Source organism: Callorhinchus milii, unplaced genomic scaffold (genome assembly GCF_018977255.1).
Source record: "Callorhinchus milii isolate IMCB2004 unplaced genomic scaffold, IMCB_Cmil_1.0 Scaffold1, whole genome shotgun sequence".
NCBI classification, from domain to species: Eukaryota; Metazoa; Chordata; class Chondrichthyes; order Chimaeriformes; family Callorhinchidae; genus Callorhinchus; species Callorhinchus milii.
In genome coordinates this window covers 80,902,165-80,918,214 of record NW_024704742.1, presented here as the reverse complement: position 1 = coordinate 80,918,214, position 16,050 = coordinate 80,902,165, and the positions used below count along the sequence as shown (strand labels likewise).

The following is a 16,050-nucleotide window of genomic DNA, read 5'->3' as shown; positions in this document are numbered from 1 at the left end:
TTGGAATGATTTTCTGGTATTTTTCTCTTTAGTGCGGGCTGAAGCCTTTTGTGTGTCAGCCTGGCTCAGTTGGTAGGACTCTCGCCTCCGAGTCAGAAGGTTGTGATTTCAACCATCCCATCTCAGACACTGGAACGTCAATAGTCTAAGCTGACATTCCAATCAATGTTGGAGGTGCCATCCCTTGGATGAAACAATAAACCGAGGTCTGGTCTACCCCCTGAACACTTCAATATTAAAGATTCAATGAGTATGTTTGAAAAGAGGAGCGAGTTATCCCCAGTGTCTTGGACAACAATCCCCCAAATAAAATTTGTCACTCACTTCATGCTTGTTTGTGGGAGTTTGCTGTGCACAAACAGCCTGCCATGTTTTCCTACAAAATACAGTCACTGCACTTTACAGTAAATCCTGTGAAGTGCTTTGAGACGTGTTACCGATTTAAAAGGCGCTGTACTAAATGAGATTGATATATATTTATCATGGTTTTGGGCAAGACATTTTCTTGCTGTTAGTTGACAAGCAGCCAGTCAAACTTGGATAATATTAGTTTGTTTCTTAAAAAAAAATGAAGCACAGGGAAGAAAATACCCAAATGAGACCAGTGAAATCCCTTTTGTCATCTGCTGCAGATAATTCCATGACTGGGATGGAAATTCCAGATTTTGGAACATATTCAGCAGTTGCTGTCCTTGTCCAGCAGTTCAGTCAGGCACGTTGCTTTTATTCAATGTCAGGATGGGAAGTCTGTCTTGCTCCAATTGATCTGTGATTTAAAGCATGAGTGAACGAGTCCAAAAATACAAAAAGCCGGCAACCAAAGCTTGCCGACATTTTGCTCTGCCCTGATGATTGTGAAACAGAGGGCCTGGCAAAAATTGAACTGTGTCGGTTGTCTTAACGCTTAGATATGGTCCTTTTGTTAATGGCCATTGATCACTTGGTGATTAGTGACACTCTGTTGTCTTTTGATAAAGTTGCAGCTGAAAGCACCAGCCCTCAGAGCAGCACAGCCTGGCCCCACTTCAATCCGAAACATTCATTAGTGTCGTCTGCCAAAGGATTTATGTAACAGTGGATCAAAGGGGACGAGGCAGTAGCTCAGGAGCTGAATAACTGTTGGGATGCTGGAGGGAGCATGTACTATGGGACCAAAACAATCTGAGGTTTTGCAGTAGCTTTTGTGGTGACGACAGCTAATCTCTATGTTAACTATGCTGTACTTTCAGCTCGTCATAATGGCTGGGACTGTGCTGCTCGCCTATTACTTTGAGTGCACCGACACTTTTGAAGTGCACATCCAGGGCTTCTTCTGTCAGGATGGTGATCTTATGAAGCCATACCCAGGACCAGAGGAGGACAGTTTCATCTCCCCGCTCATACTGTACTGTGTGCTGGCAGCAACCCCCACGACCATTGTAAGTAAAAACTGCTTGCCTCTCTGTGAGCATCTGTCCTTCTTTCTCAGCCTTTCCTCTGTCGAACTGTCTCTCACAGTTAATTTACTGACCTGCCTTCTCGGACATCTGCTTTCTTTGGTTTGTGCATGTTTCCTTTCCCCCTCTCTCTCTCCTCTCTCTCTTCCATCTGCCCTTGAAAAATGTTACCTTCTAAAAACGATTTCAGTATCTCAGAACACAATCTCGCTGTAGTTCTTTTTTAAAAGATCCTCAGGAATACAAACTACAGGAATTAATCTGTAGAGTTGATTAAAATCCAAATCAGGCATCATGCAACTTTAGAAATTGTGCTCTCATTCTTGAATCTTAGTGTTTCTGTTATCAGACCCAGATACACAAGTACTGCTGCTTTTTCCCCATTTAATTGTCACCCCTCACCCCTCCCCCCCCTTGCCATTTAAAATAGTCTCTGTTAGGCAACCAAGCTGAAGATCTTAACTTTTATCAACCTGCTTCTGTTGCATTGAGTCTATGTACTGATTTCTGATTATACAGGAAAGTGCATGTTTCAGCAACTGATGCAGCTCCTACTGCTATTTTATTTCCTGGAGTTTGCTACAACAGTGAATGAGGCATTGATCATTCTCCTGGATATTGGGGATTTATCCGTAATCCCAATTTGTAAACGAAGAGCAAAAGGCGGGATTGGGATTGTCAGCTTGGCCTTTTTTAATAATTGATTATTCTTTCAGGCTCATTCATTATTGACTGCATTGTGTCTGATGTTTCTATATTTACCAAAAATTGGCTTCAAGCCCTTTTTAATTACATTTTTTTCCAGAGGAACTTTAAACAGGCAATTTGGTTAAGACTAGCAAACCTTTGGCTGTCCAGCGACAATGCAGCCAGTATAAAAAATAACTTGTATTTTTATAGTGCTTATGATATCAATGTCTCAAAGCATACTGCAGCCTGTTGTAATGTGCTTCTTTATCACGCTGATTCAGTTATAACCCAGTTGGGGTCTGGTCCCATTCACTGTGCATGCTTAGAGCTGCCTCACTTGGCTCTCAGGTGCTGCATTGGGTTATGGCCGACGTCACTTTCTGTGCATTGTGCATGTGCAGGTAGCGAGCTGACCAGCTGCCAACATGCAGAGTGACCATTTGTCACATAAAAGGGGTTGGGATTTTACAGAACTCCCAAGTATCACAACAACAACACTGCCAATCCTTGTATTTGATATAGAGCCTTATCATTTTGTTGAGATGTTTGAAAGCGTTTCACAGAATATACTGTAAAATACAGTGACTAATTTGTGGGCGAAACACGGCAGACAATTGCGCACGGCAGTGCCCTACAAAAAGTCGTGGATTAAGTGACCAAATTATTTTTTATAAAGAGAAATATAGACAGAATGAGAGAGAAGGAGAGAGAGAGGCACACACACACACAGACAGAGAGAGAGAGAGAGAGACAGACAGAGAGAGAAAGAGACAGGAGAGAGACTGAGAGAGAAAGAGACTGAAAGAGATAGACAAAGAAACCGAAGAGAGACAGATAGAGAGACAGAGAGACTGCAAGAGAGACAGAGAGAGACGGAGAGACTGAGAGAGAGACAGAGAGAGAGATTGAGAGAGAAAGAGACTGAGAGAGATAGACAAAGAAACAGATAGAGTAAGAGGCAGTGAGAGAAAGACTGAGACTGCCACAGAGGGCTGTCTCGATTGTGACATTCCATTGCCAGGAACAAGTTCAGCTCCAAAGAGACCCCAATTACCTCCCCCCAGGAGGATAGTCACTAGTTGGTCATGTGACATCCAACAAGTGCAGGTTTGAGCCCTCACTAGGTGGATGGTAGGTACCAGGAGCTCAGATCCATAAAGGAGAACTGTTTACACACAGATCTTGTATAAGACAAGCTTGACCTGCTTTGGGATCTTGAAGAGGGAGGAGCATGTTCTGAATATGCCTCTGAACCAGAATGTCCTTCGCCCCTTCTCAGCGTAGTCCTTCAGAACAGTATTCAGGCTGAAGTTGGTGTCCACCATGACGCCGAGGTACCAATAAGAATGAACAATTGGGATTGATGCCCCATGTATCTTCCAATCAATTTCCTCTATGCCTTCCTTTAGTTTGTGTGTGGGAAAGAGAGTGAGTAAGACAGACAGAGACGGGGGAATGGAGTGGTGTGAGAGAGCGGGAAGGAGGGCAGGAGAGGGGGTCAGGAAGGAGGACCAACAACTCACCTTTTGCTGAACAAATTGACTGAGATACTTTGTTCAGAAAGCTCTCTAGCTGCTATAACCTCATGGCAGGTTCCGACCAGATGGTGTCAGGCAACCGAGTAGGAGAGAAGACTCCAGTGACTCAGTGTAGCTCTCCTCGTACTTATATAGCCAAGAGAGAGAGACACTGTCACAAACCTTGTTTTGAAAAAACTGCCCCACTTCCTATAAAATGGCCACAGGCTGGATGCCACTTCCTGTAAAATGTCACCATGTGGCTCTATCCACATTGTAACAAGGCTCCACTGTACTTCACGGTAATTACTATCACAATAGTGACTGTTATAGTAGGCAGTGAAAGCAGCAGGTTTGCTCACGTCAAAGTCCCATAAAGACCCTGAGTTGAATGACTAATTGAACTGGAGAATTGTTGGCCAGGACACTTGGAGAAACTCCTCTGTCTTTCAAATAGTGCCATTGGACCTTTGACTTCCACTTTAACAAGCAGACAGGACTTCAGGATGATTTCTAAACGTTTATACAAATCATCGGTTAGGCCACAACTGAAGTGAGGTGCCCAAAATCCATCCAGTTATGGGCACCTCACCAAGAAATAGTCCTTAGGGGAGGTGCAGAGGAGGTTCATAGACAATAATTCTGGGCATGAAGGGCTACAGTTATGAGAAGAGATTAGAAAAGCTGGGTCTGTTTACATTGTAGCTGAGGAGGGATCTGATAGAGGTGTAGACAATTCTGAGAGGTTTTGTTAGGGTAAAAAGGGATAAGTTATTTCAATTGATAGGGAATCAGTAACTAGGGGACATAGTTATAAGATAGCAACAAGAATAGCGAAAGGAGAACTTAGGAGGATTTTTTTTTACACAGAGAGTTGTTGCGGTGTGGAACTCCCTGCCTTGGGATGTCCTCCCGAAATGAAAGACGCTATGCAAAGGTAATTTTGTTGTTGTTGTTGTTGGTGAGGGCGGAGTATATTGTAGTTTTCAAGAGGGAAGTAGACAGGCATATGAAAGCGAGGGGATTGAAGGGGTATGGGTAGAAGGCAGGGCAGTGACATTTAATTGAAATCTTTATTCTGTGAGCTGATGTGGACTCAGTGAGCTGAATGATCCCCAGCTTTCACATTGTTCTCCCGAGTCTGTATGAAAGAGCTGTCAAAAACAAAAAAATTGTTTCTCTTTCCTTTTTCAGGGAAATTTTGTTATTGCTGGAAAATGGAACATTTCATCAGTTTGGATGCCTAGTGTCAGCAATAAAAACTCCCAGGACAGATATAGCCCAGTTCTGATGAAGGGTCATGGACCCGAAATGTTGACTTACTTTCCTTTCTCCATAGATGCGGCCGACCTGCTTTTTTTTTCCCAGAGACTTCTGTTTTTGTTTCAGGTATAGCCCAGTTAGATGAAGAGTAATGCTCCCCCACTTGATTCCAATAATGCCTTTAAGCCCAATTCTCAGTAGAGTTTCCCCACTGCACCTCTTTAACTTTTAATACTTTCTACATTCTTCGACTCTGAATAAGAATGCCAAGTTGGTGTCAAATTAAGAGCAAATTTATGCTGTGAGCTCACACCCACAAGGATGTGGGTCAGACTCACTTGGCATGAAGACTTTTACAGTAAACAGACAGAGGAGAGTTTCATCCAAAAATCTGGACTGGATTCAAATTCAGGTCCTAGAGATTAAAGCTTTATTAAAATTTAAGTTTGGGTAAGGCTAATAGCATCCTCAGAACTACCTTCAAAAGAGAAGGGAACGCAACCGGGCAAGGAATGGGATTTGCTAACGCAGATTGGAAAGGACTAACCCAATATCTTGGTTATCGTTAAGTATCCCGAAAGCATGACTTTGTCGTGCTTTGAACGCAACCATATTGGAGAATGGGCATTCCTGTTGCCTTTATTTGCTTTCAATACTCCTAGCTGAACATTATGATTGACCTACATTAGCTTTACTGCAAACCGAGACTCTTTCACGATTAAGAAGCAGGTCTTTGTCTTCCCTGTGGGAAGGAATTTGCTACTTCATTAACATTTTATCAAATAGACTTTGGACCACTTCATGTATAACTTTACATAGTTTTGCATAATACATTATGTTGGATACCATCCAAAAACATATTAACATATAATTAAATATTAAACTGTTTAAAAATTTAATTAGGGCTCCGTACCTTTTTTATTACAGAAGGATGCCATGCAAAATTAATACCATTTTAACACTATTATGAGGCTTATCATAGCTTCTTTGTCAATGTTTCATTTGTTTATGGAATCAATGGTATCAGTAAGTGTCAGAGTATTAGAAACAGAGTGACACCTCAAATATCAGATTGAGGATTTTTCCCCCGAACTATGAATTGGTTGGTTCCTGAATTGGTTTGCCTGTTAACTTTGCAAATACAGATAAGGGATTGAGTAATTTACCAGTTTAGTGCATGGTGCGTGTTCCAAGTTAAAAAGTTACAGGATGATAAAGTTACCATCCATACCAGGGTACTCTTATAAATGGGGACATCGCTCCAGTTATAGTAGCGAAACTGCCAAGGTTGGTAACTACTGACGAGCGAAAGGTTTTGCTCCAATGTGATTCTCTTCCACTTATAGTATATTGTTGTGATGCATATTATTTTGGTAACAGGGTAAACTGGACAAGCCATGTCTACCTATACACTTTAACATTTCTCCTCTCTCCTCTCCTCTTACAACCTCTCCCTCCACATCCACATGGGGCCTCAGCATCTCGGATCTCACCATCAACGACAAACCAATCTCGGACCATTACTTCATCTCCCTTAACTCCTCAATCCCTCTCCCGACCAACACCCAACCCACCTCCATCTCCTACCGCTCCTGGAAAAAAATCTCCCCCCCCTCCCTTTTCCCTACCTTGGAGTCATCTGAACTCCTCCCCCTCTGGGCTTCCTCTTGCAATTACCTATCCTCGGTCACTCTCCTCCACAACTCCCTCTCCACCATTCTCAATGCCCTTGCTCCCCTCATATCCCGAACAGTCTGCTACTCACGGAAGTCACCCTGATACACCACCTCCGCTCCCTCAAGGCACAGGTGCATGCCACTGTACGCACCAGGCTCAAATCTAACTTAACAGTCCCATTGGCAAATCTGGATGGACCTTATCAGAATTACTGCTCTGCCCTCACTTCCGCTAAATTCGTCCTTCTACTCCAAGACAATCTTGGAGGCCAAGGACAACCTAAGGCTCCTCTTCTCCATCACCAGCCGCTTCCTCTGCCTACCCTCTCTTATCTCGCCCAACCTCTCCTCCAATGCCAACTGCGAAGAGATGCTGGACTTCCGAAACCAAAGTTGAGGCGATCTGCTCAGTTACCTCTGCCATTCTGAATACTACCCCCTCCACATCTCCCCTTCACACCCCACCCCCTACGCATCCCACCCTCCACACCTTTGAACCTCTCCTACTCCTCTCTCACCACTTCTACAACCCTCATGAAACCAACCACCCACTCCCTCAACCCTAACCCTACCTTTCTCCTAACCTTCCAGCTCTACCTACTTACCCCCCTTACTCACAGACACCATAAACCTCTCCCTGCCCATTGGCACCATTCCCTTTTAAAAACGGTGATCATCACAACTATCCTTAAAAAACCCGCCCTGGATCCTTCCCTACTATCAAACTACTGCCCCATCTCCAACCTGCCTTTCCTTTCCAAGGTCTTGGAACAACTCATTGCTTCCCAGCTTCGATCCTTCCTCTCCTGCCACTCCCTTCACAAACCCCTCTATTTGGGTTTCCGTACCACCCGCAGCACAGAAACAGCTTTGCTCAAAGTGACTAAAGACATTTTGTCCATCTGCGACCAGGGCTCACTCGTCCTCCTTGACCTCTCTGCTGCCTTTAATACCGTTGACCACCTTCAAAATCCTCCATGGCCTTGTTCCACCCTACCTTTGCAACCTCGTAACCCCCTACCATCCTGCCCGCTCCCTCCGCTCAGCCTGCTTCACGCGTCCCGCCTCGACCTCCCCATCATCGACAGTGAGTCTTTTGTCACTCTGCCCCCACCTTCTTGAACTCCATTCCACAGTCCCTCTACCTCCCTTGCCTCCTTCAAGACCCATCTCAAGACACTCCTCTGCGACCGTGCCTTCGATCACCTTCCTTCCCCCACTGCCATCCACCCTCCCCGATCCCCAGCTCAGGTCCGAAACACTGATTGTCCAGCACCTTGGGATGTCCCCCGAAGTGAAAGGTACTATACAAATGCAGTCCTGTAGCTCAGTGGTTAGAGTACTCGCTTTGCAAGCAAGAGATCTGTATTCAATTCCAGGCAGGGTGAAAACTTGGGCAAGTTTCCTTACTCCACACGCCTAATAATAATCCCTCCAAAACCCAAAACAATAATAAATTGGTCATTTTCAATCTACGACTGTTTGTGGTACATTGCTGTGCACAATCGGCTGCCGCGTTCGCCCACAAATATACAGTCAATTCACTTTACAGTGTGTTCTGTGAAGCGCTTTGGGACGTCCTCCCGACGTGAAAAGCGCTATATCAAATGCAAGGATTATTATTATTAGGATTATTAATGTAATTTTGTTGTTGTTGTCTCCCCGACCCACTCTCCAGTACTAAAGGTCAGTTACAATAACAATTGGGACAACACAATGATGGTGAGAATGCTAATTATGGAGAGAACCAAATGGAGGACACCTGTCGCAACCATTGGTGTCCTCTACTCTTCTTGCAGTTTGTTTTTATGGGCTTTGTTTGATTAAAGATGATTGTTTCATCCGTATTCTTGGCTGGATCTATTTCTACCTCCATGGCACTGGTGTAGCTGCTACATACTTTATGACCCTTTCAAGGTAACAAGACAAAATTTGACTTTCTCATGGAAACATGTCCTTTGGTAATGTGTCTATCGTTGAGATGAAACAAAAGGTTTTTTAAAACAAAAGGGGTAAATTGTGAGTTGTCCAGCATAATCCAGTCTCGAACAAAGTAAGCTTGAGCCTTTGTTAAGGAAAGAGTGATGGGTAGAATGCTGAAAACTTGTGTAAGGCAACTGCAATTCTATTGTTAAATGTCCTTTGACATCAACAGGTGCTTTGACAGGTGATGTCCTTATGTCTACATACACATTGCTGGTACTCAGCTTTGTTTATAGGGAGAATATGTGCCGTTGTCCTCAAGTCTCTTGATATAAGGGTATTTTGGTCACTCAGATCACTTAGCAATAGATTTGCAATCACATATCTGGCATGTATTCATTTTTGTTATATAAAAATTGTTACCATCTAGCTTTTTCAGAAGAAGAATGAATAATAATAATTCTTATACATGTATTTGATATAGCACTTTTCACATCAGGAGCAGGACTTATTGAAAGTGTAATTACTGTGTGTTTTGTAGGCAAACACAGCTGAAGTATGTGCACAGCAATGTCCTACAAACAGCCATAAAGTGAAGATCAATTTTATTTGGGGGCATTGTTAACCAGGACACCAGGAGAAATTCCGTTCTCTGAACTGATGATATGAGCAGAATGCAAGTTCTGGAGCCAACTCGAAAGTAAAGCTGTAGTGATATATGGAGTTTGTGTGGTTTACTTCCTCCTTTTATCATTGCAGATAACACAACTCTCTGTTCTGACTCCTTGATTCTAATTTTCTCTCAGTGAAAGTTCTACAAAGTCACTATTTCTTGAGACAGTTTGCATTTGTTCTTTGTAACATCATCATTTAATTTCTCGCCCCCTCCCCAAAAAAATTCATAGTGACACCTCCCCAATCACTGTCTCATTGGGAATGCCTTTGTGCCATTAGTTTCTCCTGTCAGTGACAATCTGCTTCAAGCACATGAACTCCACAGATGCTGGAATTGAAGCACTGACCAAATTTGCCAGTTCTGTCACTGCTGAATGACAGGCTGCAGCGGAGAGATACAACACAAATGTCGTTCAGCCTGGGACTCCACCACCACAACAACAACAACAACCACCTGTATTCATATAGTGCCAATATCCTGAAGGCAAATAAAATCCACAGCTGTTCACTTAGTGTTGATTCCCGTAACTTGGGCAGTGCTCCAATAAACACCATAAGTATGCAATAGGATTGCTTATCTGTGGTGAACAGACTCCAGTATCATTGATTTTGTGTGATTTAATCAGCTTTGAGCATTCAATTTGTAAAATGTCTTATACACATCATCTTCTGTAACAGTAAAGCATCTTCCTCAAACACAGGTAGGACAGAGCACCGGTTAGTGGAAATGTGTAATAATTACAATAATAATATACAGACAATTCACTTTACAGTATATTCTGTGAAGCGCTTTGAAATGTCTGCATGGTGTAATTAGGCTCTATATCAAATACAAGGATTCTTTTCATAAGGCAATTGTAAGGGGTACTTCCTCGCCTCACAAGAAACCATTGATCCTGGACACAGTTGCAGCGAGGATGCTTGCCTTTGCCACATCACACGGAGATTTCCAGCGCTATCAAAGAATGAATAGGTAGGTGAACACCAACAACAACATCAAAATTACATTTGTATCACGCCTTTCAAGTCGGGAGGATGTCCCGAGGCGCTCGAACAAAGAATACTCATGGTCTCTATCGAGTTAAAAATTATCATCCTCACCTTCAAGGTCCTCCATGGCCTTGTCTCCTCCTACCTCTCTGAACAGTTAACTCCTTATCAACCTGTCCATTCCCTCCACTCAGCAGACTCTGGCCTGCTCCATTAACCCAGCCTGGCCCGCCCCACCATTGGCGGTCAGGCCTTCAACAATAACAACCACCACAAAATTAATTCAGAGAGTGCTTTTCACGTCTGAAAGATGTCCCAAAGCGCTGAACAGTCAGGTATCAAGGCCCAAGCATGGGGGAGGGGTGGTATAGGGGTGAATAAAGGCAGAGAGGTGGGAGGGCGACCGAAGGCACAATCGGAGAAGAGGGTCTTGAGACTGGCCTTGAAGGAGGCAAGGGAGGAAGCGTGGCAAAGGGACCGAGGGACGGAGTTCCAGAGTGTGGGGGCAGACAGGCTGAAAGCTCGGCCACCGATGGCAGGGCAGGTCGGGCGGGAGACATGGAGCAGGCCGGAGCCTGCTGAACGGAGGGAGTGGGCAAGTTGGTAGGGAGTCAGCAGGTCAGAGAGGTAGGAGGGGGCAAAGCCATGGATGGCCTTGAAAGTGAGGACGAGGATCTTGAATTCTATCCTCTGTGGGATGGGGAGCGAGTGGAGTCGAGCGAGGGTGGGAGTGATTGGGTCATGGAGCCTGGTGAGCGAGAGTACATGAGTTTTGGTTGATCTGCGGTTTGTGAAGGAAAGAGTTGGGAAGGCCAATGAGGAAAGAGTTTCCATAATCGAGCCTTGATGTGTCGAATGCGTGGGTGAGGGTTTTGGCAGCCTGAGGGGTGAGGCAGTGGCGGCGTCTGGCAATGTTGCGGAGGTGGTGGTAGGCAGTGCCGGTCATGGCGCGGATGTGGGGGAGAAAGGACAATTCAGGGTCAAACAAGACTCCCAGGTTCTTGACTGGCTTAGGTTGAGTGTGCAGCTGTGGATGCTGATGCTGCCAGCGCCTGAGGTGCGGAGGGCTACGTGAGCCAATCAGGTGGCTGTCGGTCTTGCTGACGTTCAATTGGAGAAAGTTTGCCCTCATCCAGGACTCGATGTCGGACAGGCAGGCTGTCAGGATATCGGTGGTCGGGGAGTTGAGGGTAGAGGAGGAAAGGTAGAGATGGGGGTCATCAGCATACATGTGGAAATTTACCCCATGTCTGCGGAAGATGTCACCCAATTGACTTAACACCACCATCAACGATTCCATTTGTATAGCACCTTTCAAGTTGGGAGGATGTCCCAAGGCACTGGACAGTCAGGTATTTGGACTCAAGCAAAATAAGAGCATACGCATGGCCCATCTGTTCCCAAAAGGCCTTATTCATCTGACTTCTCTTGTGATATTGTGAAGGTTTTCACGGCTGAGGTGAACACGTTTGTTCTGTGCTGCTGGCAGGATGACAAAGGTTGCCAAAGGCAAGAGTTGCCAAGATTCTGGAGATGTAAAAATGTCATGAATGTCAAAGAATGAAAGGATACTCTGGGTCTCTATTGTTTGCTACAGCCAAGGTCTCAAGACACTCTTAACTATTCTCGCCTGGAATTGCATGTCTCCTTCAAATTGCTATGTCTCTTGGATAACAGGAAAAACACTTTGTCGTGTGAATGAAGTAACAGATGCCTTAGGATGGGTAGTTCTGTAAAAGAACATACCTTGCAAGTGTGATTTGGACTGCGTCTTTGCTGATCAGAAGAAATTTTTTAAAAAAAATTATTCAGCTGCACGTTGGACTAGATTACAAATGTTCATGCAAGTGCAGTAACTAGAATGTGGAATAGTTAATACTGTGGTGATGATGTTCTTGTGCAGTGCACATGTTGAAACAAATGCTCTGTTAAGCGAGCATTCTGATTCCTCGGGACTCATTCCAAGATAGTAATTTCATCGAGACAGAATCCATAAGAGCGAGCTCTTGAGAGGTGTATAGCTGTCATATCAATCTCAATTATTGTTTTGTATTCACTCTAGGGTATCTTTTAGATTGCTTAAGAAAATAATTTACACATTTGGCAATTTATGCCAATCATTCTTAACTGACAGTGGTAGATTGTGACTCCATGCATACAGTGTACTACTGATGTCGGACAATATCTATATCGAAAAATCTATGATTATGACCTGCTCCCTGACAATGTGTATGACTGGTAACTATACTCCACTCAATCATAAAGTCATAAAATATCCAGGACATCTTTGAGACAAAATAAAGTAAGATACCTGTTGCAATACTAATTCTCTGAGATTCAATTGAAAGGATGAATATTTTCCCCAGATTTTTCTGGTCGGGAGCAAAATGATGCGTGTGGGTCTTTGGGATCCCAGATCTTTGGAATTGGGATTGTTTTCCTCTTTTGTTGAAACTGAACTTGCAATTTCATTTACAAACTGTAAAGTCACTGTTTACCCACTGATGTCCAGCTTGCAAACAATAGGATTTTCAGTACCATTGTCAACATTGCTCAACTTAGTGGCAAGTTGAATGTCACTCTCCCTGATCTGGTTAACATTTAACCATGAGGAGCACAACTCAATGTCCATATTGTATCTATTTGTGTGTATACACAAGTGATTATTAATAAGAATCATTTTGATGTTGTCATTGTATTTTATCATGAATTCGAGTGTCGCAAAGCGCCTCTCAGGATCTACTACACTGTAGAGTGCAGTGACTATATATTTTATGGGTGAATGTGTTGGTTAGAGGTCTTGCAAACTCTTGAATTGATTTCACTTAAAAAAGACATTTTTTCGTAAAGCTGCTGTCACTCTTCAGTCTCTTGGCTCATTGAGAAGCACTTGGAGCTCTGCAGCTCAGCTGTTATTTTGTTATTTGATCTATCACCAACAAGATAAGTGTCATTCTCAACTTCCATTCAACAAACCTGCAAAGAGTGCTACTGTGGCACTTTTCAGACCAATTTTTAAGATTTGCAAAGAATTAAAAAAATTTCTGGCACAATCTTCTTCTGTCTGCATCAATCTTCATGGAATTCAAAACCAAGAAAAGAAACAAAGCAGAGCTCCAGTGTTGGCCTAAGACACATCAAGGAATCTGCAGCTTTGTTCAGTATTTGCATTATTTTGCCAATCCTGTATGTTAGGTTGCTCTATGTGCGTGTCCATGTGTTGGTGTGTGTTTGTGTGTGTGTTTGTTTTATGTATGTGTATGCATCATATGTATTTTTTAATTTTTTGCAGATTTTTATTGGTGAGATATCGATGTATTTTATAAAAACAACCAGGGAAAACCTCCTCCTTCAAGAGAAGACAATCGTAACAGGAGAGTGCTGTTACCTGAGCCCACTTTTCCGAAGAATAATTAGATTTATTGGTGAGTTATTTTAAAAACTTGCCTTGATTTTTGGGTGGTAAACAGTTCACAAGTACATGTATTTGGAGGGGAAGTGTTAATTGGATGGTGAGGGTACGGAGAATTCTTTCAGTGGCAGGATGAGAACAGCACACCACACTTCTGACCCTACTATATAAATCAACGAGAGATCTTACATAAAGATAGTGAATGTAATGTTCCTTCAGAAACTTTATCTGTCTCTCGGGAAGAATGATCATGTAATGAAAGAATCAATCGTGGTTCACATGAGTAGAGTGTCTTAATGATAGTTTTTATTATACTAGCCTTGGAGAGTGTCCAGTGATGGTTCACGAGATTAATACCTTGGGAGAAGGGCTTATCTTGATGAGCGACTGGGAGAACTGGAGTTATAAACACCATTCTCAGGTTCCTCTGATTTGCTCCTTACCTTCTTGCCTCTTTTCAGGTACATTTTAAAGTGTATCTCGTTGACGGTGCTTTCAGAAAGAACTAACACAGGTGGGGGAAAGCATTAGTTGGAAGCTGACTATCGCTTATTGTGACTTCTGCTCTATCCCTTCACAATACCATACAGCATAATTGATATGGTGTCTTTTACGTTGGGTGGTGGGGGGGCGATCGGGGTCATCTCAAAGAGCTTCACAGTGCTGAATGGGGCACCCGAGTTCAGGGTAGGAACTGAGAGTGGTGGGAGGGGAATAATAAGAGATATCTTTTCAGATATACCTTGAAAGAGGAGAGAGAGCGATTCAGAGGGAATCTGACATGGAGTTACAGAGCGGAAGGCAGAATGGTTGTAGGTTTAAGCTATACATCAGTGATCATGTTTTTACTCTTTTTAACCAGATCCTTTTCATAATGCCGTACCCTGTAGATTACTAATTTATCTTCCAATTCCCCATTCTCAGAACTCTGCGTTTGTTTGCTTAAGTGACATCTTAATGTTGTCAGCTAAAGGCCTTTCAGTACTTGATGTGGTTTACGTCAGTGTGTTCTATGAAACTTTGGCTACATTTCCCATGAGAGCAGTGCTGAATTATTTTCATTAAAGTGGGATCTTACATTGTTAATTCAACTGTTCTAAAAGGATTTGTGGCATAAGCATCTAACCATTCAGCCAGAGCCAAGTTGCTGCAGCTAAGCCCAAATAAAAAGTGACACTCTTACCCCTGGGTCTCTCCTGCTCTTAGCTGCATCAATATTATGAAGCTACTGGAGGTTAGAGAAGGCTTAGCTGTTGCAAAGCTTGCAATGAAGGCACTGGGTTGTGGTTTCCAGAGCAGGAGAGCAGCCCCTGCACTGCTAACTGAATCATTGTGCTGTGTGTAGGTGAATGGCCAGGAACAGCCACTGGGGTATTTGAACGTGACAGAAAAAAAAACTTGCCTTTGATACAATGCCTTTCATGTCAGGGGGAACTCTTTGCCTGAATCCTCACACGAGTATTCAGGGCACCTCACTTCCGAGAATATCAGTGTTGAGACTTCACTGATGTTCACATTATTGTTCTTCTGTTATTTTAATTGGGAAAAATAAGTCTTTCAAAAGATATTACAATTTTTCCAAATTACTACAGGAACCATTTCCTCAGTGTAAACCAACCAGAAGAACCAGATTTTTGCTTCGGATGTTTGCAGCACTAGATTGTTACCTCTGTTTTATGCCTTTTGATGAATGTTGCATGAGTGCTTGATGCCACAGGCTGTTCAATTTGCTGTGGACAGGTTGTGGCTGATATCTGATGGGATTTAGCAGACTATTAGGTAGCGTTGGCTGCACATGACTTCATATTAGCAACCTTGAGGTCAGTGTTTGTTTATCAGGTTACTGATAGGCTTGGAGTTACATTAGAATCAACAGTGTGTAATTGGGCTTGCCTGTCACACGGTCCGTGTTGGTAGCTGTACTGGTGACTGTCGGACTGCTCTCAGTGGGATGATTGTTGCAGCTGAATTGAGAAATCTGTTCCTGTGTTTAAAATGAAATCTTGTGTCATCCCGACATCCACTTTGGGCAGATGGGTGAAACCGGCTAAGTAGCACTCAGGCTTGTTGTAGCAGTCAGCAGCAGTCAGAACCTGCCTGGATGACTTCCCATTCCAATCTACGACACGGAGAGGCTCTGCCCTGGCAAAACACCCAACACTACTTCTTTATTAATCTCGTCCTGCCAACTCAACTTGGTTGCATCTTGCACTTGCACTTAAAGTAGATTTCTCAAGAATTTCATCCGAAACACTGAAGCTCCGACAATCCAGAACTCCCCAAGACAGTAAAACTCACCATAAGTTGTATCAGTCGGGAACATAACATTTAATAATTTTAATATGACTTAAGTGAAGTCTGAGTTGCAGGCAAACTGTATAAATCGTATAAAATCCAATTTAATCAATAATCTACACTCCACATGTGTAATTCAATGAATCATAGAATCATAGAATGTTACGGCACAG

General features: G+C 43.2%; 1 protein-coding gene across 3 annotated transcripts in view; it reads left to right on the top strand.

The window, feature by feature from the left end:
* plppr1 (phospholipid phosphatase related 1) overlaps nt 1-16,050 on the top strand; it is a 64,912-nt gene that overhangs the window by 33,088 nt on the left and 15,774 nt on the right. For 2 of the 3 annotated variants that reach the window (XM_007892027.2, XM_007892025.2), the window contains exons 3-4: nt 1,230-1,418; nt 13,463-13,595. In XM_007892027.2, coding sequence (XP_007890218.1) covers nt 1,230-1,418; nt 13,463-13,595 — 322 coding nt within the window. Of the gene's footprint in view, nt 1-1,113; nt 1,419-13,462; nt 13,596-16,050 lie in introns of those variants that run through there. The other variant, XM_007892026.2, reaches the window with a different exon arrangement.